The 20,174-nt window shown below is 44.3% G+C and overlaps 1 protein-coding gene across 3 annotated transcripts; it reads right to left on the bottom strand.

Moving 5' to 3' along the window:
• Positions 1–19,527, bottom strand: slc44a5a (solute carrier family 44 member 5a). 3 transcript variants are annotated; one of them, XM_062987318.1, is made up of 22 exons: positions 19,447–19,527; positions 14,357–14,405; positions 12,945–13,018; positions 12,130–12,214; positions 9,444–9,528; positions 9,238–9,366; positions 9,001–9,061; positions 8,799–8,922; positions 8,140–8,223; positions 7,914–8,026; positions 6,990–7,121; positions 6,304–6,403; positions 6,134–6,226; positions 5,442–5,529; positions 4,453–4,715; positions 3,923–4,017; positions 3,388–3,491; positions 2,928–3,001; positions 2,786–2,856; positions 2,381–2,469; positions 1,624–1,708; positions 1–1,023 (listed from the first exon to the last, which is right to left on the bottom strand). In XM_062987318.1, exons 1-22 carry the CDS (start codon positions 19,481–19,483, stop codon positions 902–904), a joined length of 2,157 nt encoding a protein of 718 aa, XP_062843388.1. In that variant the 5' UTR covers positions 19,484–19,527; the 3' UTR covers positions 1–901. The 3 variants fall into 3 exon arrangements, with proteins under 3 accessions (XP_062843388.1, XP_062843389.1, XP_062843390.1); XM_062987319.1 differs by lacking the exon at positions 1,624–1,708; XM_062987320.1 differs by lacking the exons at positions 12,130–12,214; positions 12,945–13,018; positions 14,357–14,405; positions 19,447–19,527 and adding an exon at positions 10,733–10,765.
• Between the last annotated feature and the right edge of the window lie 647 nt (positions 19,528–20,174).

Below are 20,174 nucleotides of genomic sequence, written 5' to 3'. Positions count from 1 at the left end.
ATTTTGCCATTTTTATTAGAAAAAACCTTGACAAAAGTTTTTCTTTAAGTACAAAATATACAAATGCAGTAAATCCCTGTTTACAATCATACAAATGAGATTTTATTCAACAATAAAAGTTGTAGCACTGAAAACCTCCACCTTCTAGTAGAAATGGATTGAATGGCTTTAACATCCTCCTGTGAGACTGTGACATTAAGCTTAAAAAGCCATAAAAAAAGGAAGAACTTGGGCTTTCAACCAAACAAAAGTGAACATAGATAGATAACAACATAGATAACAACAACTGAACACCAAGAGTTCCATTATTAATATAAACAAATAATATAACTCAAGAATTGCTCCACTAGGATGTCAATTTAGGTGGAAAAAGTGATCAAAAGTCAAAAAAAGCTCCAGCTGAGGTATCTCTACCGACATCAGTGCCCATCCATACTGAACAAGCACAGATTCCCACAGATATGGTTGAAAGTCTTGAGAGAAGCCTTCTATTTTAAGAAACGGGACGTCAGACAAACTCTGGTTAAATAATGTTCACTATTAAAACAATATTAAAATAAAATAATATAAAGGTTATTGTGGTTATTTTGGTAAGACCTTTGTGCTACCGTGCATAAAAACACAGCGTGTGATTCTGTAATGAACAGAACCAAACAATTACTGACTGTAGCAGAGGTCAGGGAAGCTGAAACATGTCCTGGTCCATTTTTTATTCCATAAACGTCCAGACGCATCAGAATAAGGCAGCAAGAGGAGAAAACGTTGGCTGAACGTTTCTCGTAGGAGGTCAGGAGAGCGTAGCACCTTCGTTCTGCCCTGGTGGAGGTTCTCACAGTTAAAGTGCAGCTCGAGCTACAGTACACGACCCTAAAGCATGCACCATCGTCCAGAAACGGCAAAGCTATTCTGTATGAGTCCGTGTTCTTTTGGGGCTGCGCTCAACACCTCCCAGAATTCTGTGCAACCCGCCGGACGTGAGGAACGGTTTTGCAGGGGTGCCGTCATTCCGCTCCAGATCCTCACCTGGATCCAACAGAGACACAAACGAGCAAAAAAATGCAATTAATTAAAACGTAGGTCAGATTTTACTAGATGGACAAAAGTATCTGGACACCCTCTTCTAATAAATGAATTAGAGTTTTTCAGCCGCAGCAGTTGCTAACAGGTGTAATAAAACAATTATAATATAACGTAAATATGCTTCTAACTTTGCAGCAGCAGTTTAGGGAAGGCCCTTTCCTGTTCTAGCAAAGCAAGACATGAAGAAAAGCTTCATGAACCAGAACACCAACTGATCAATCAGCACCCAGTCATATAAATTCAAATGCAGTCGACTTTAGACTGAATAGGCACAAATTCTCACAGACATCCTACATTTCAATAGCATTTGGGACGTCCGGCAAGCTTACAGTCAGGCGTCCGGATACTTATAGTATCTATAGCCCTATAGTGTAGATCTGATTTCACTAATCATGCGCTCTTAGTCTTTAAAAGAATGAGGATTTAGTTCAGGTGGATTTAGCCCCTGCATGGTTCCTGCTCTCATCTTGATCTCACGCCACCTACAGACTGAGCTGGATGAGACGTTGTGGTCAGTAACGGTGCCAGTGTGGGGTCACTTACAGAAACACAGGAAGAGGGTATCCACACACATGGCATAGACGCTGAAGAAACCGTGAGCGATGAGGTAGGACCCGAACACCACCGTCTGAAAGTCAGAGACAGAACGCTGTTGAACGTACAGGTACCTCTGTTCCACCGACAAAGTTCTGGTTCTGGTTCCGGTTCCTGTGAACTAGCAAAGATTTTAAGAATGGACCCACGTTTCCACTGCTTTGAGAGTCCAGAGATTACGGGTGTAAATGTGGGCGTTCCATCACCCCCAAAAAAACATCAGAAGACACTATATAAACACAAACATGCAGATCTGACAGTCCAGAATCGACAGTTTCAGCATCTGGGATCGACGGTCACAGACGAAGGTTACGTGCAGGACAAAAGCCGAGCACTTCGGTTGCTTCATCTGTTATGATCGTGTACGATTATTACACAGCGTGTTGCACCGATATCTGTAAGTGTCAAATCATGTGACCTCAGTGGCATTTATTTTATGAATATTTTGTGTAGTCACACACATCAGGTTCACACGGCTGCACTGTTTCTTCGTTTCTTGTTGTTTTAGATCTAGGAACATCTAGGAACATTGTCTTCCAGCCTCACAGGTTCACTGGTACCAGATCATGGCGTATTATGGGGTAACCAGGCCAGAATGTGATCAGTTTTTCCCTACCGGTGGAAAAGTGCCGAACCGTTCTGGATTTTGGCACCAGCATCGGAACCGGAACCCTGATGGTGGAACAAGCGCTCAGTGTTTCCTTACCAGCAGAGGAACCCAGTAGTTATTCAGGACTGGAGGTTCTTCCTGAATGAAGGGGATTCTGTGTGTGAAGAAAAAGAAAGCGAGAAGACCTGCAAAACACAGAGCACATCAGTGAGACTCAGCTCAGCACAATACCGCCCCCTAGAGCCGGGAAGCTACAGCCAGGTTTACACTACAGACCAAAAAACCACATTTCTACCTTGCAATCAAATTCGTACGACGGCAACAGTTCTGATGCTTGCATGTCCATAGTAGCTGCTTTTGGTGATGGACAGGGGTCAGCATGACCGATCTGTGGCTATGTAGCTCTATATCTGACCTCTTTCCCTTTCCAATATCCCAAACCCTACTTCTGTACCAGTACAGGATCTTATACATGAAGAGCTGGAGTGAATCGGTACCCACCTACACTTCCCGTCACCAGGAGTTTCCCCAAGAGGAGCAGCAAATCCGTAACCCTGTCCACGACCGTGACTCTGTAAGAGAGAATCGAACCTGAGCGTGTGATGACCAGGTCTGGATGTGGTCACTGCGAGAACGTCCGTACCTCACTACGTTCCTCATCAGGAGGAAGAAAGCCTCGCGAGCCGAAGTGCAGAAGCTCTTCCCGTAGATCGCAATCTGGGGGAAATAATACATTAAAGGCTTTTTATTTTCATGTCAAAAGTATTGGGACACCCCTTCTAATTATTTAATTCATGTGTTCAGCCACAAATTCCCACAGACAAGCTTCAAATTCTTCAAAACGGCCCAGTGTTATAGCTGAAATGCCAGAAATCCAGTTGAGCACCCAGCCATACAAATGCTGTCACCTTTGGAAGTGAATGGGCACAAATTCTCATATACATACTGCAAACTGACTTTGTTATAGCAGAAAAGGTCGCTCTATTTTAACACCACTTGTTTCTGAAGCTCAGAGTCAGGTGTCCGAATACTTTAGACCATATAATGACATTTAAAGCGACAGACGAAGGTAAACGTGAATGCGAGGGTGCTGTGATTCTTACCATGATGTAGGCGTTTCTGTTCATGAAGCGGATGAAGCGCTCCAGGCACCAAAAACAGCATTTCAGGCAGCAGAGCAGGAACCGTGCGAGGACGTTATGAGATCCTACACACACACACACACACACACACACACACACACACACTTTTCAGCAGCGTCTCCATCATTTCGTCACCCGCCTGTACCCAATTAAATTCTACTGATCCAGCAAAGACAGAGGACTTTCAGCAGCGTGTCTTCAAGTACAGAGGATAAAGTCAAACCAGAGGCACGGACGTACGTTCAAGCGATTTTGTAATGCTGACCACCAGACAAACCGACTGCTCGGTTCTGCTGACCTCACAGTGCCCTCACACTGCTAACCAGCTGATCTAAAATCACCCCAACCGGACTACAAACGATTCCACTCATGTTAAGTCAAGGCCGAGCTGCTAACTGACCTACAGTCTCAGTCAGAAGACACTCAGATGACACTGACCACTGATGCTGGCACTGACCACCGGACTATGTTTGTTTTTTTTATCTACACCACCTACCTTTAAGTCTGTGGTCCAGATATTCCAGGATTATCCTGATGACCTGTACGACGGCTAAGATCAGCGACCCGAAAGCGAGAGACCCCGTGTGATACCTGCAATCAAAACACAAAGGGATTTTGGACCCAGGAGCACATGGTACCACTGTCACTGTCATGCTAAATAGACGTTTGGAGCAGCGTCTAAACCCATAAAGCCCGTCTGACTGTGGACACGTGAAAGTGAGATTCCTGACTTGTACCTGGTGCGTTTTTGCCAGGAGTAAAAATGAAGTGTAGGAGTACTAATGTTACTCAATATTAATTGGAAATGGGTGTGTGTCTGGGTGTGTGGTGGTGGTGGTGGGAGGGGGGGGGGGGGGGGGGGGTATTGACACCCCTGCAAAACCATTAAATACACAAAAGTATTTGGACACCTCTTATAAATTTTAAACCATCTGTTTTTGAAAAGGGATGTCCGACAAGCTCATGGTCAGGCGTCCAAATACTTCTGGTCATATCGTGTGTAGGAGCGGTAGATTAGCGTTTTACCGTACAGCCCGGAAAAAGGATGAGAAAACAGGGCATGCTGGGATATCGGCAGGTTTCCTCCTGGCCCAGTAGTACGAGGCGAAGGCCCCGGCGAGCGTACACTGACCCAACGCCATGGTGAAATTAACCAACCACAGGAAGACCAGCAGATTACAGAGCTGCAGGAGGAAGACGTGGCGATGGTAAACGCTCTCGCCTCCGTACCAGGCGAAGAGACACTGGGCACCCGGGCACTTCTGAGTGATGTTGGTCCTGTTAAAGGTCTGGCGGTAAACACACACACTCACACACGTTTATTACAAAGCACAATACAGCATGGATGCTCGAGTGGCACAGCTGTAAATGACTGGACTAGTAATTAAAAGGTTGCTGGTTTAAGCACCACCACTGCCAGGTTGTCACTGTTGGGCCCTCGAGCAAGGCCCTTAACCCTCAATTGTTTGGATTGTATACTGTCGCAGTACTGTAAGTGTCAAAAACCCTGGGGTTCGAATCCCCAGCGATGCTATCGGCCAGTCAGGCGTCTACAACTGGCTGTGTTTGAAAAAAGTTGAAAAAAAGGGCGGAGTCCCATGATGGACTGGCATCCCTATGGGGTGTGTAGCTGCATTGCGTCCAGTGATTCTGGAGGTAATGGATGCACTGCAGCCCTGACCGGGATAAAGCAGTGCTAGAAACATGTTCCCAATTCAGACCTACTTAACACCCACAGCGGCCAAAGAGGGTGGCAGGCTGGAGATCTGTGAGCTTGCTGGCCACTTCTTTTCACCAGTCAGGAGGAGACAGATTCTTATAGAGAGCCTCAACACGTACGGAGAACCACAATATGTTCTCTGTATTCCTCCGCCACTATTGCCAGCGTTTTAAACAAACAGTGGGAGGTGAGGTGATAGTCCATCCAGCCTGTCCTCCCTCAGACACAGATCACAGAGTCTGTTAGACGCCAGACTCGAGACGTTAATTCAGTAAATGAAAGACCTTTGACTTACCTCTGGATGGCAGGTGTGGTTGGCGTACCTGCAGCTGGGCCGTGCCGACATAACTTTGTACACAGCTTCACCGGAGGACGCCAGAAATCTGACTTTAATTAAGATACGACCTGTAAACTGTAAATCTTTTATCTCCTTCACATGATCCTCAATCTTACTAACCATGCAAATATGGTTTGGTTTGGCTGATATATACAACTGTGTGTCATCTGGAATAGAATAGGTCCCAATACTGACCCTTGTGGAACACCATACTCTACTTTTGCAGTTTCTGTGCATTTATTATTTACATGAATAAATTATGAGCGGCCAGTCAGACAGGATTGAAACCAAGAGTCCGAGTCCTTCAACACCTACTGCATTTTGTAGCCTGTATCAAATATGTACAATTATTTGTGAGGATGCTTGGCCAAGTCGGTGGATCTAATGAGATTTAAACCCATATGTTTGAACCGCCAAGTCCTCATTAAAAAGCCTGGGCATGAATATGACGTCCAGCAAGCTTATGAGCATGTGTCCATGCAGCTTTACACAACTAAAACGTCATAAAAACATAAAAATACACTTTTATTTCAACCTCCGGGTGTCGTATGATACAATTCCAGCTGTATGGAAGCGAATCTGCCGAAAGAAAGTGAGAATAATGATAAAACAGCACGATGTGTGTATTTTTATGACTACGGTGAGGATACACAGCCGTAACAGCCCAGTACGAGATGCACGCAGCCAGCAGAACGAAGGTCACGACCGGGTAGAATAAAGCGCACGTGACGTAGCTGACGGCCCTGCAGACACAAGAGCAACAGAGTTCAGGACGATACCGTCAGGTATGAGTTCACAACACTAAATGCAATTATTTTACCTGCTCCCCTCTTTCAGCAGGCCGATGGCGATGCGTACTCGCTTCCTCAGAACGATCAGCGTCAGAACTACGATTATTTCAGTCAATACCAGGGACACCACTGAGACAGGAACACACAACACATATCATTACAAAAAAGAACTTTGTCTGCATAAACAAATATATATCATTTTTCTTACACGATTTTCTACCACCAGTTCCCACATGAAAGTTGTAAATTGGTTCTTTTCTAAGACTAAATATAAATAAATTTTGACATATAGTGTAGGACCTCACATCACATTTATATATGTACCAAAATGCTTTCCTATATAAACAAAGGAACCAGTAGAAGAACAGTAGGAACGGTGTAAACTGTCTTTTAAATTCAACAGCGGATTACTTAGTTCTATGTGTTGTCGTCCCTCATGGGTCTTCTAGTCCAGGGTTTTTCAAACCTAAGGGATTCAAGATTCAAACCCTGGATCCCCAGATCTCAGCAATAGTGAGATAGCACACTTTACCACTGCAATCCAGGCAGCTGCTTTATTGCTGTTTTCACTTCAATAAGAATTGTTTTGAAGCTGTTTTTTCCCCGCTAAAGTTTGGAAGATGTTGTTTTCCCAAAAATTGCTCCTTATAAGAAGAACCAACACTAGACTACAGAAGGTTATGATTTATTATTATTATTTAGTCTGTAGACTTACGGAAGATGAGCCACGTCTGACTGAGCTTCAGGTAAACGTGAAGATCCGCCTGAAAACCGACATCTGAGAGCGAGACGTTTGATCCAGGAGCTTCTTCCAAAAGGGTAAACTCCCAGTAACAGTGCCAGATTCCTACACACACACACAGACACACACACACACACACACAAATATACTCAGAATGTTGAAACCTTACAGACCTGTTAGATTCAGGAAAGCTGAAGAAATTTGTGCTTCACCATCCAAACCAACCACAATAAATAATTTAATCAATTCTTGTTCAAATGCTCTTAAGTTCAGATCCCAGGCGGTGCTATTGACCTGGCAGGGTGTCCAAACAGGCCAGGACAGTCAGCGGACTGGATTATATTACAGAATTTCCATTCGATTGGGAGGAAAACAGTAACATAAACGGCAAAAACACATTTCAGTACATATTTGGGGTGGTGGTCGCTCGGTTGATTGTCAAGCAGGCACTTCTGGGCCCCTAATCAAGGCCCTAACCCACTCGGCTACATGGGTGCTTGTATAATGCCTGACTCTAATTTAAACATGTCTAATTCCCCTTACTGCACTGTCGACCTGCACCTTATACACAATCCCTGATGGTCTTCCTTGGCTAACATGGATACAGTACATGAGACAAAGGTCAACTGTACAGTGAAAGGGGAATTGGACATATCTAATTATGTAAAGTCTGTGTAAATAATCTATAGAAAAACATTCAGATTAGATTTAAACATCTTCATTTAATGTGTTTTCTTTAATAATATGTGGACCTGCTTACTCTGAATAATGAAATTGAATGTGTGTTTGTTGCCCCACAATAGACTGGCACCTTATCCTGGGTGATTTTCTGCCCTTGGCATCCTGGGTACCAGGATGAAACAGTTCATCCTAATAAATAAACTCCACCAGACTCACCGTAGGTGATGAGCAGGACGACGGCAATAATGATGAACCAGAGCAGGAAGCCGGCGGTGAAGCGCAGGAGAAGAATAAAGATCAGACTGATGACCATCGCTATGACCAGTCCTCTGTCACACACACACACACACACACACACATGCACTTAATAAACTGTAAGAACAGCAGTAATCACAGTATATCGTATGTACACGTCATGTTTAAAATAAAAAACACAGCTTACATTACAATCCAGGCCCAGGAACTGGCGTAGTCCTCCACTATCTTCATACCCAGCTGCTTAGCCTCCAGCATTCCTGTTATAACACTGCAAAAGAGAGAAAAACAGACGTCACCATCCATAAAAACCCTGTATAATAAAGCCCTGCAGTTACTACCAACATCTGTCCTCATCTATAATCAGAAACCTTCAGCTTTAATAGATCTGAGTTATTGCAGGATCCACATCAGCTGGTGTTTACTGGCTGCAGAGGCGGTTAATGATGCTGCTGCTCGCACCACCAGAGGAACTACAGGAGGAGCGGGTGTGTCGTAAAACACGCTGAGAAACGCAGCAAAATCTAAGCTGATATCAAACACCAAAGAAGCTCTGGAGCTGATGGTGGAGGGTAGAAGATTGGCACAAGTAGAGTCATTATATTAGAGAAGTACGGCATCAAATACTGAACAATGTGCTGGTGAGTACTGTGAGAAGATGATGACCACTGAGCAGGCGTACGAGATGGCCAGAACAGAAAAGGAGCCCCTGAACCACATTAAGTCCCACAAGTTACGTTACTTTGGGCATTTGATGGGATGCTAAATGACACACCTACATGACTACAGATGACCTGCAAACAGCAATCCGGTCTGAATATAACGCGTGTGCGGATGTGAACTCACTTGGCTGCATCTCGGAGTTCCGTTACGCTGCGTGCAGCATCCAGCGAGTCCTTAAACGCAGTTCTGTTTGCGACCGTCAGGGTTCCGTTCCTGGTCATAAAATCAGGGAAGCATCTCTGCAGGACTGAAGTAAACGCACCAGGATTAAGAATCAGTAGAGTCTAGAGTTCAGAGTTCTGTGTTTTCTAAGAGGTGGACCTACGTGGCTTGCTGGGCACGATCACTGACGGACAGTCTTCATCACGCAGGACATGTGCTATGGGCTGAAAAATTAAGAGAAAAAGGGAAAAAGTGTCCCATCACTTTTTTATTGTTTACCAGAGGTGCCAGAGGACACTAGAGCCAAAAGTTTACCTCTTAATTTAGTTCCTTACATATTTTTCATGTCTACACCATAATAGCATCAGTTTTCAGTAAATACAGCGGGTACGCCGATTACCTTCTTTGGGTTGTTGAAGCCCGGTTTGCAGAACTGCCTGTAATACTCCCAGTGACTCCTGTCGAAGGCGTACTGGAGCTGCACGTCCGCGTAGGTGGCGAAGTGGTCCGGACACTCCGAAACACACATCTGTAACGGCAGGTAGTAAAACGGAGTAAATCCTGAACTTAAACTTAACAGAGACTAACGTGAAGGTGTGTAGGAACCTGAGTGGTTGGACATTGCAGGTTTATAAGAACCGCAGGACTTGCACATTTCAGGATGTTAAAGTAGAACAGGATGGGTTTGTTCCTGTGGAGAGAAAAAGACACTAGACACTCAATATTCAAAAGTATTGGGACACCAATTCAACATTTGGGCCCCTGTGCATGAAGAAAGGCACAGTTTAAAGAAATTACAGTGTCCTGCACAGAGCCCTGACCTCAGCCCCATTCAACAGCTCTGGAATGAACTGGAACGCCAACATCAGTACCCAGCCATACAAATGCTGCCATCCTTTTACTGAATGGGCATAAATTCCCATACACAGACGTACTTCCAGGTCTTGTGAGAAGCCTTCTCAGAAGTGTGGCTAGCTAGAAGTCATTATAGCTGAAAAGATCACCTAGAGGTCGTTTGTTTTTTTAAATAGGAGGTTCAACAAGCTCACGATCAGGTGTCCAAATACTTTTGTCAGTATACTAAAATATCTAGGGTGCAGTGCGCACGCTTGGCCAGCAGGTGTCAGTAAAGTCCCATCATTTACTCATAACGCTTCAGGTCTCAACGTGAGGCGACGCGCTTCCATTTCACTGTTTTTCTACAATCGTTAATTACAACACAAATAATTATTTATTATTTCACATTCAATCAAAATAAATCATAATAAAATATGATTCTGATTAATTAATAGTCCCGCCATGGCGACGCAGCAAACTTGACTTTGAGTTTGATAAATCGAGGACTGAATTCATTTCAGGTCACTGTGGAAGCTTGATGTGTTTAATCCTTTAATTCTGTTACAAACTGCACTAATCAGACAGTCTGATCTTCATCCCTAAACACACCTTTCCTCCATGACCGAGCACAACAAACACTCTTATCAGTCTTCCTCAGCTTTACAAACAAATCCTTATAATTCACAGCAAGCTAGCATGCTGCTAATCAGAAGCTTAGCATAACAAACAGCTCACTGCTAAACTAAAAATCTATAAAAGCTAAAAAATCAACTCAATAAATCACACAGGAATGTACAACAACAAGCAGATAAAAGCTGATGCATTCATACTAGAGTGGCCACCTCCATAACCCCAAAACGAAGCACATAAGACCCCAAAAAAGACATCAGACCCCAAAAAGGACATCAGACCCCAAATAGGAGCACATAAGACCCCAAAAAGAGCGCATAAGACCCCAAAAAGAGGCCATTAGACCTCAAAAAGGACAGACCCCAAAAAGAAGCACATAAGACCCCCAAGAACAAGAACATCAGACCCCAAAAAGGAGGGCATCAAACCTCAAAAAGGAGAACATCTGGTCCCCAAAAATGAGAACATCAGACCCCAAAAAGGAGAACATCAGACCCCAAAAAGCAGGACATCAGACCCCCAAAAAGGAGGACATCAGACCCCCAAATGGAGAACATCAGACCACAAAAAGGAGGACATGAGACCCCCAAAAAAGGAGAACATCAGACACCAAAAAGAACAACAGACCTCTAAAACGACATCAGACCCCAAAAGAGGCCATTAGACCTCAAAAAGGACATCAGACCCCCAAAAAGGAGAACATCAGACCTCCAAAAAGGAGAACATCAGACCCCCAAAAAGGAGGGCATCAGACCCCCCAAAAAGGAGAACATCAGACCCCAAAAAGAAGGGCATCAAAAAGAAGGACATCAGACTCCCAAAAATGAGAACATCAGACCCCAAAATGGAGAACATCAGACCCCAAAATGGAGAACATCAGACCCCAAAATGGAGAACATCAGATCCCAAAAAGGAGGACATTAGATCCCAAAAAGGAGGACATTAGATCCCAAAAAGGAGGATATTAGGTCCCAAAAAGGAGGATATTAGATCCCAAAAAGGAGGACATTAGATCCCAAAAAGGAGGACATTAGGTCCCAAAAAGGAGGACATTAGATCCCAAAAAGGAGGATATTAGATCCCAAAAAGGAGAACATTAGATCCCAAAAAGGAGGATATTAGATCCCAAAAAGGAGAACATTAGATCCCAAAAAGGAGAACATCAGACCCCAAAATGGAGAACATCAGACCCCAAAAAGGAGGATATTAGGTCCCAAAAAGGAGGATATTAGATCCCAAAAAGGAGGACATTAGATCCCAAAAAGGAGGACATTAGATCCCAAAAAGGAGAACATTAGATCCCAAAAAGGAGGACATTAGATCCCAAAAAGGAGGATATTAGGTCCCAAAAAGGAGAACATTAGATCCCAAAAAGGAGGATATTAGATCCCAAAAAGGAGAACATCAGACCCCAAAATGGAGAACATCAGACCCCAAAAAGGAGGACATTAGGTCCCAAAAAGGAGGACATTAGATCCCAAAAAGGAGGACATTAGATCCCAAAAAGGAGGACATTAGATCCCAAAAAGGAGAACATTAGATCCCAAAAAGGAGGATATTAGATCCCAAAAAGGAGAACATCAGACCCCAAAATAGAAGAACATCAGATGCCAAAAAGGAGAACATCAGACCATGACGTGTTTGCACACTTTGAATTTTGAGTAGTTTTATGCACCTTTGAAGAAGAATGCTCGACTGCACCACACATGAATAATTAAAAACAAGATGCGCTATGAAAAATGAACCGCTGGCTTCCGAGCGCTTAGCAACACCTACACCCGTGTCTGATGGGTGTCTGTGATTGGATGCTGGAGTTTCTACTCACATGTTGGTTGTGTTCTTTTGTCCACAGAAGTGTCCTGTGCTGTCGGTGGGATGGATGACTTTCCTGGGGTCGCCGTGAATCCAAGCTACAAACAACCAGCCAACACAGACATTAGCTTTACAGTAGCGACATTTTAATCAATCATCTAATTAACCATATTCAACAGTCACGACAAGACCAAAGGTATGTGGACACGGATCGTTCAGTGATCTTGTACTGCACTACTGAGATCAGGAGTTCGAGCCCCACCACCTCCTGGCTTCAGTTCCAGTTGCTTGGATTGTACACGGCCACAATTAATACTAAATAAATCAGATGTTTTTCCTCTGTAACAGACACGAGTGTGTGTGTGTGTGTGTGTGTGAAGAATGATGTCATGGCTGGTTTTATTTTCCTAAGAAGACTGAAGTGGTGTGTGTGTCGTCATTCTGGGCTGCTGACGACGGACACAATGGAACTCAATTACCGTCGGCCCATTAGCCGCTGTTCTGCCGGCCGTCACGACTCTACTTCGCTTCTGGCCGCGAATGAAATCGTATCGAAATATAATACGATATTACTGAGGTGCGGGTAGAACCATGATGCCATCTCTAAGCTGCACATGGTCGAATCTGGATGCGTGTCCACATTTTATCTGTTAGCATCTCACTTCACTTGAGTTTAAAGCCGATGAGAAGCCGATAAAGCGTGTGGATGAGAATCAATCATTCTATTATTTTGAACAAAGAAATATAACAAATAAGGTTAATTTTCCCGAGTCATTGTGAGTTTATGAGTTTGTACTTGATGGAACGTGGATAAAAACAGCGACTCACCCACTGTGCCAAGGGCAACGTAACCGAAAATAACAGCGGTGAAGAGAACGCAGCACAGCACATCCGTACAGCCTCTGCATGAACAAAAGCAGAAAACAGAATAAAATAAGTGAGACGTGTCTTTATTATTTACTGAACAACAGGATACGATCACAAATGTTTTGAGTTTCTGCTCAAATTCAGGTTCTTCATAGACGACGTAGATCTGAGGACCTCAGGCTTCTGAACTGACCCTCCTGTGTAGAACTGACCTTAAAGACGTTTGATCCGTTTCCATGGTGATACAAAGCTTGCTTGACTGCACCCAATTTATGGTGAATCTGTTTTTTGGCGGTGCTTTGATTGCGACCATTCGGAAAAAACTTCCTCCCAGCATGAGGTGACAGTACGTGGAACAGTGGTCTCTTGGCCAAGAGTGGAAAGAGATCCTGAACTTTGTGCTCACCGATAATTGTAGTAATCAGAAGGTTGTTGGTTCAAGCCCCACAGAAATCAGTTCCTTCCTTCCTGGCAATCCCCCTATTTTCGTCCAGGCTTGGTACCAGCAATGAGAGCGCACTGACAATGGCTAGGCCGTTTTGGGAACAGGCACATTCCCGGACATTAGTCAATCATGTCCACGCAGACGCCTGACCGGCCGATAGCACAGCAGAGATTCTAACAGTGGTGCCACAGATTTCAACAGTATGAGCTAACCTGAGGTAGTAAAGCATCCTCGCACCAACATCACACACTCCCACCATCCCGTAATACAAATATAACAAAAACCTGCTCTCCAAAACACTGGTCTTATGATTAGAACATTAGAATCATCTCATCTTTGTCTTCCTTTAGATTCAGTTTGAAAATCTGAACCCCTCGTGGGACGAAAATATCCAAAAACAGAACGAATCACGGAGGGGCAAATAGTTTCACGACCCCGCAGCTCTGCAGGGCGTTTACAAAACATTTTAATAGACACTCTGAGCCCTGGCATAACAAAGATAGCGATTAAATCCTAATTAAAGGAGGTCGAGCTCGACATCTTCCTCCATGTGCGGCTATAAATAGAGTCCAGCAGCACGGAGGGATTTTCAGGGCTTAAGTTTACACAGTAAGCAGATCTGAGCTCATCAGCAGAGCTCAGAACAAAGTCAGAACAACAGCGGCCTGGTGGATCGGCTGTAGATCGATAATATTAACTCAGCACTGACACTTCTGACCTCGCGTAATATGCTATAGATTGAGGGAAAAGTGCAGCTGGGCTTTGCTCGCTGTTGCATTGCATTCTGGTACTTGTAGAATCAATGGTGTGCTTCATAATCGTACCTCTGGCCCGCAGGCCTTGAGTTTGACGTGTCTGATGTGGATTGAAAACATCCTTTGGCTTCCTTAAACTTCAGGATGATAAAAAAGTAAAGTGTTATTTTTACCTGTTATGGACCGGTCCTCTGAATGTCGGGTCGTACTTGCGTGGTTCACCTAAAAATACACAAACATACAGATATTTAATTTAATAGCACGTCAGTGCACAATCATGCCTTTTAATCTGCAGCAATCACACAAATGAAGATCCTGGTGGATGCATTAGGGATGAATTATTGGCTGAATTAGGTGTAGAACCTCTCCCACACTTTAATTATTGTATAGCTATTAAAAATATCCGTCCCTGTGTGGGTAAATGAGTGTGTGTGTAAATGAGTGCACGTGTAGGATCTCAATGATAAATAAATGGGAAGGTTGTATCTGGAGCAGTGGTAGCTCAGCTGTTAAGGTCCTGGATTAGTACTTTATTTTAGAAGGTTGCTGGTTCAAGCCCAAATGCCAATAAGGTGCCACTGTTGGGCTCCTGAGCAAGGCCCTTAACCCTCAATTGCTCAAATTGTATTTTACATTTACATTTTCCTTTTCAGCATTTAGTGGACTAAAGTACTATGTACTATGACAGCATATTGTCCAAGCCATTACGGGTTAAGGGCCACCTTAACAGTGGCAACCTGGCAGTGGTGGGGCTTGAACCAGTGACCCTTCGATTATTAGTCCAATACCTTAACCACTAGGCTACAACTACCTGTGCCTTCTGTATTTTGTCATGATTGTAAGTTGCTTTGGATTACAGGCGTCTGCTAAATGCTGCAAATGGAAATCTGGAGCTCAATAAAGACATGCACTAAAACAGTGCTCGTCAACCCCTAGGGGACCTCAGTGAGCCTAGAGGGGGGCCAGAGTTAAATGAGTCCTGACCTCAGCCCCACTCAACAGCTCAGGAATGAACCGGAACTTCTCTTCTGGCTGAAGGGGCACAAATTCCCACAGACATGCTTCAAAGTCAGTAAGGATTAAATAACGGTAAAAAAAAATAAAGTAAATACTCCCACACGCTCTCCTGCTGAGCGCTGGTGGTGTGTGTACAGTGTACACGGTGCGATACACACATCTGTGTGTGAACGACAGCGTAGGTGACGCGCTGATGAATGGAAGGCGACGGCTGCGGCTCGGTGAGCAGAATGATTGGAAAAGCTCTGGTGTGGATATGATGAAGTGCTCAATCATCCACCAACCTGAGCGCTATAGAAAAAACACATACACACCACAAAAACCCTCATCCTGCTGAGAGACTCCAGGAATTCAGAGATGCAGGGATTAATGTTCAAAACACAACACAAGAAAAAAACTGGAATAATAGACGCCACCACCTTCAAACCACCACAGTGAAACTGGGCTGGTAGTTCATCATGTTCTCGATTGTGCTGAAAGGCTAACACACACACACACACACTTATATTATTCAGTACTATATAAAATTAAAAAGTAGGTCTGTGCTGCTACACTATATGGCCAAAAGTATTTGGACACCTGAAACCTGTGATCTTTTCAGCTATCCTGAGGAGGCTTCTCACAAGACTTTGAAGTATGTCTGTGGGAATTTGTATAGCTTTGTATGGCTGGGCACCGATGTTGGTGTTCCGGTTCATCCCAGAGCTGTTGAGCTGTTCAGGGCTCTGTGCAGGACACTGAGGTTTCTTTAATGTCTTTTTAGATGCTGGAGCAGGAAGGGGCCTTACCTAAACTGTTTCTGCAAAGTTGGAAGGATATCAAACTGACACAAGGCCAGGTTTCTTCCTGGATGAAAGCAGCGCAGATGAAGAGAACCTTTTATGCTGAACTGATTATAAATGTACCTGCTGCGAACCAAACACCAGCACTGCAGGGATTTGTGATCACCATGACCATCTGTGATACACAATATATGATATGAGGCTCTCTTGGAGGAGGATGCTGTAGTTGGGACCCAAACATGAAAGCTTTTGTACACAGATGTGATTAGCTATGACGGATCATGAGGGGGTGGACTGCTATTCACCGCACCCAGTGATTCCAGGGAAAACAGACCCACAGTGACCCTGACCAGGGTAAAGCAATAAAATGTGCACTTAAAAACACATAACCATGGCAACTACAGCCTCATCCACATAAATCAAAAGCAGAAACAGAGGCGAGAGGCTCGTCCAACTCTTTTTCGGGAGCCTCGTATGAAGCCGTACGTTAACGAGCTCACTTCAGATCTTCCCTGAAGTCCCAGCGCTCCTCAGTTAACGAGGCTCCGAGGGTAAAGCGCCCATCCCTCATCATCGCTTTGATCTGACGCTACTGAAGCACGACTGATCCTCCTGTTTAATATCTGATTCGTCCCGGTTAGGGTTGAGGAGGGTCCTGCGCCACCCAGAAACACCAGGCTGGACACACCGGGGATGGACACACCCTGGACAGAGCAGTTTTGTTTGTACACATTTGCTATAGTGTATTTTGGGTTTACTCCTGGTGTTTATTGTTTTTTTGTTTACTTTATTATTATTAAATTTTTGCTTTTTCTCCCAGTTTATCGTAGCCAGTTAGTCTTGCACTGCTGGAGACCCTGATGCCCCCCTGCCACACGCTCCCAAAAGGTTCTATGTTCCTGGTGCCCTGTGTTGTTGTGTGTTTTACATTTCCGGTGTCCTGTGTTACTGGACTCCAATATTTCCAAAGCTGCATGATTTAAGTGTCCCATGTTCCCAAGATAACATGCTCCCAAGATCCCATGTTCCTATTGTCCCATGTTCCCAGGATCACATGTTCCTATTGTCCCATGTTACCAAGATCACATGTTCCCATTGTCCCATGTTCCCAAGATCACATGTTCCTATTGTCCCATGTTCCCAGGGTCCCATGTTCCCAAGATCACATGTTCCCATTGTCTCATGTTCCCAAGATCACATGTTCCCATTGTCTCATGTTCCCAAGATCACATGTTCCCATTGCCTCATGTTCCCAAGATCACATGTTCCCATTGTCCCATGTTCCCAAGATCACATGTTCCTACTGTCCTGTGTTCCCAAGATCACATGTTCCTACTGTCCTGTGTTCCCAAGATCCCATGTTCCTATTGTCCTGTGTTCCCAAGATCCCGTTCCTATTGTCCCATGTTCCCAGGATCACATGTTTCTAAGATTCCATGTTTCTATTGTCCCATGTTCCCAAGATCCCATGTTCCCATTGATGCCCTATGTTCTCAAGGTTCTATGTATGGAAGGCCCAATCTTTCTTGTGCTCTACATTCCCAATGAATTATACCCAAAGGGTTCTATGTTCCTGGTGTCCCTGGGGTTTTGTTGGTGCCCACTTTTTCCACATTTCCAGCGTGCTGTGTTATTGGTCTCACATATTTCCAAAGCTGTATGATCCCACTGCTCCATGTTTGGAGAGTCGGGGAGCTCATGGCTCATTACGACTCTGCCAGCTTTTATTGTACCCACTCAGTTCCTCCAGCAGTGACATAAGATGAAGCCGATGTTAAGAATCTATTTAACCCCGCCGGCCTCTCTGTGAATAAAGGTGCCATAACACTGACTTCCTCTGCCAAGTTAATTAAGTGCTCGGGCACAGACCCCCCCTCACCACCTCTCCAGTTAGAGCTGAAGGTTGAGAATAATTATAATAATACACTCCTACTCCGAGCACGAGAGCGTATCAGCTCGGTCAGACTCTAAAAGAAGCGTGATATGTATTAACAATGACCAGCGCCTGAAATATTCATCCAGCAGAAGAAGCACAGAAAGAAAACACCCTTCAGGACTGCAGCCCAGATTGAAAATACATCCAACCCACATTCCTCTAGTAAGGACTGAATTCTGCATGAAGGCATTCTAGGATTATGGGTCAGTCTGAAAACCGTGTGAGCTGCCTTGCTGACTACTGCCTACCTGATCAGCTGCCTCAGTAGAGAGGATTCTAATAAGACATCGAACTTATAAGGCAGATTATTTAGACGCTCTACTACTGCTGAGACAGGGTTCGAATCTCAACAGTGCCATTGTCTAGTCAGGCATCTAAATAGACAGGGTCAGGGTCAGGGTCTAAAATAGCCTAGCTATTGGGAGGTGCACTCAGTTTGTCAGTGCACTCTTAAAGCTGGTCCCAAGCCCGGATAGAAATAGGAGGGTTGTATCAGGAAGGGCATCCGATGTAAAAACTGTGCCAAGTTCGGTGTGAGGAACAGATCCTCTGTGGTGCCGCCTAAAGAAAAACGTACATTCACACACTTTATATTAAATTATTCTTAGTATTGTCTTCAGATACTATTAGTCACATTGTGCCACCTGTGAAGCGTGGTGGAGGAGGGATTATCATCTGGGACAAATGTTGTTTAAGGGAAGCCTTTAAGGAAAAGGCAAGAGTTTGGGGAATGCCTTATTTATATTAATGGCATTTAGGAGACGCTTTTATCCAAGTACTGTGACAGTATACAATCTAAGCAATTAAGGATTTTGCTCAAGGGCCCAACAGTGGCAACCTGGCAGTGGTGGGGCTTGATCCAGCAACCTTCTGATTACTAGTTCAGTACCTTAACCACTAAGCGACAACTGCCCTTATAGCTATTATGAGTCTCAAAAGTATTTAAAGAAACTGCGCTTATCAATGCAAAGATCATGACCAAAGCTAGATTCACAACTCCAACAAGATTATAAAGTTTAGTGACTCAGGAGTCCAGCTCTCTACTGCAGTCTGTGCTTTATACTGTAATACAAAGCACAGTCGTGTCTGTCAAGTTTAGCATTTATAAATATGAGCCGTTATAAGCGTTATAAACAAAAGCAGCATCACAATCACTACTGTCCACAAACACACGACTAACAGCTACGATTCGTCCTACAATGTGTGTTAAAAACAAAGGGACTGGATGTGAAATGCACGAGCAAAAGTGGCTGCATCGATCTATTGATACTTTATGGAGTTTCAGCTATATGCTGATGCATCAGACAGCCTCGTTCCCTTGGATTGCACCCACTGATCCACCGCAAACAATGCAACTCTCTGCAAAGCTACAGTCACAGTCTTCACTCCTGCACGCTGTATTAAAGCCACACACCCAACATGCACCGTGTTCCCTCAATTCTTATAACCCTTAACGACAGAAGCACATAAAAACATCCCGCTGTTGAACCCCCGGTTGTTCACGGTGCGGATTTTAAGTCGATCTTACCGTAACATCCGGACGGAATCGGGCTTCGCTTCGCCATCTCGGGGCGCGCTGATCAGCTCCACATACCCCTACACGCGCGCTCACGTGCACGCGCACACGGACGCACGCGCACGCAGATGTAGGCTGTGTGCACATACATTTCTGCACAGGTTCGTTTTCTGTGACTGAATGATGCATACAGGTAGCACACCTGATATTTGCCATTTGACAGTCATCAAGCTTCTTGCTCAAGCTGGTTAGATGTTTGAACTGGTAAAGAAGTCGATCCGTTCTCAGCATGGTGAAGGTCTGGTCTTTATAGAGGCTGTTCCAAAAACTCATGGTTAACCTGATTTCCCCGTTCCAGAACCAAGCTTTGGGTCACTGTATTGCTGGAACACCCAACTGCATCCAAGATTCAACCTCCTGTCTGACTGTCTTTCTTCTTTATTATTTCACAATCATAACACCATCACCACCATGCTAGACAGAAGGCACAGCGTTGTTGAGTTTGTTCCTTTCCAAACACAGTGCTGGTCACTGATGCCAGATAACTCATCATTAATGACCCTTGTGAAAATCCACAACAGAACGTCGATCCCACCATCCCTCCCTCGGACACGACCAACTGTGCTTTAAGCTGCTGCTTATTAAGTGAGTAATAAATCAACAAGCCATGTGCTCGGTGGATTTGGAGACCTTTGTGTGTTGAAAATGATTGCAGGTGATTAATGAATAATTTATTTATT

This window comes from Trichomycterus rosablanca, chromosome 25 (genome assembly GCF_030014385.1).
Source record: "Trichomycterus rosablanca isolate fTriRos1 chromosome 25, fTriRos1.hap1, whole genome shotgun sequence".
NCBI classification, from domain to species: domain Eukaryota; kingdom Metazoa; phylum Chordata; class Actinopteri; order Siluriformes; family Trichomycteridae; genus Trichomycterus; species Trichomycterus rosablanca.
This window is presented reverse-complemented; position numbering and strand designations above follow the sequence as displayed.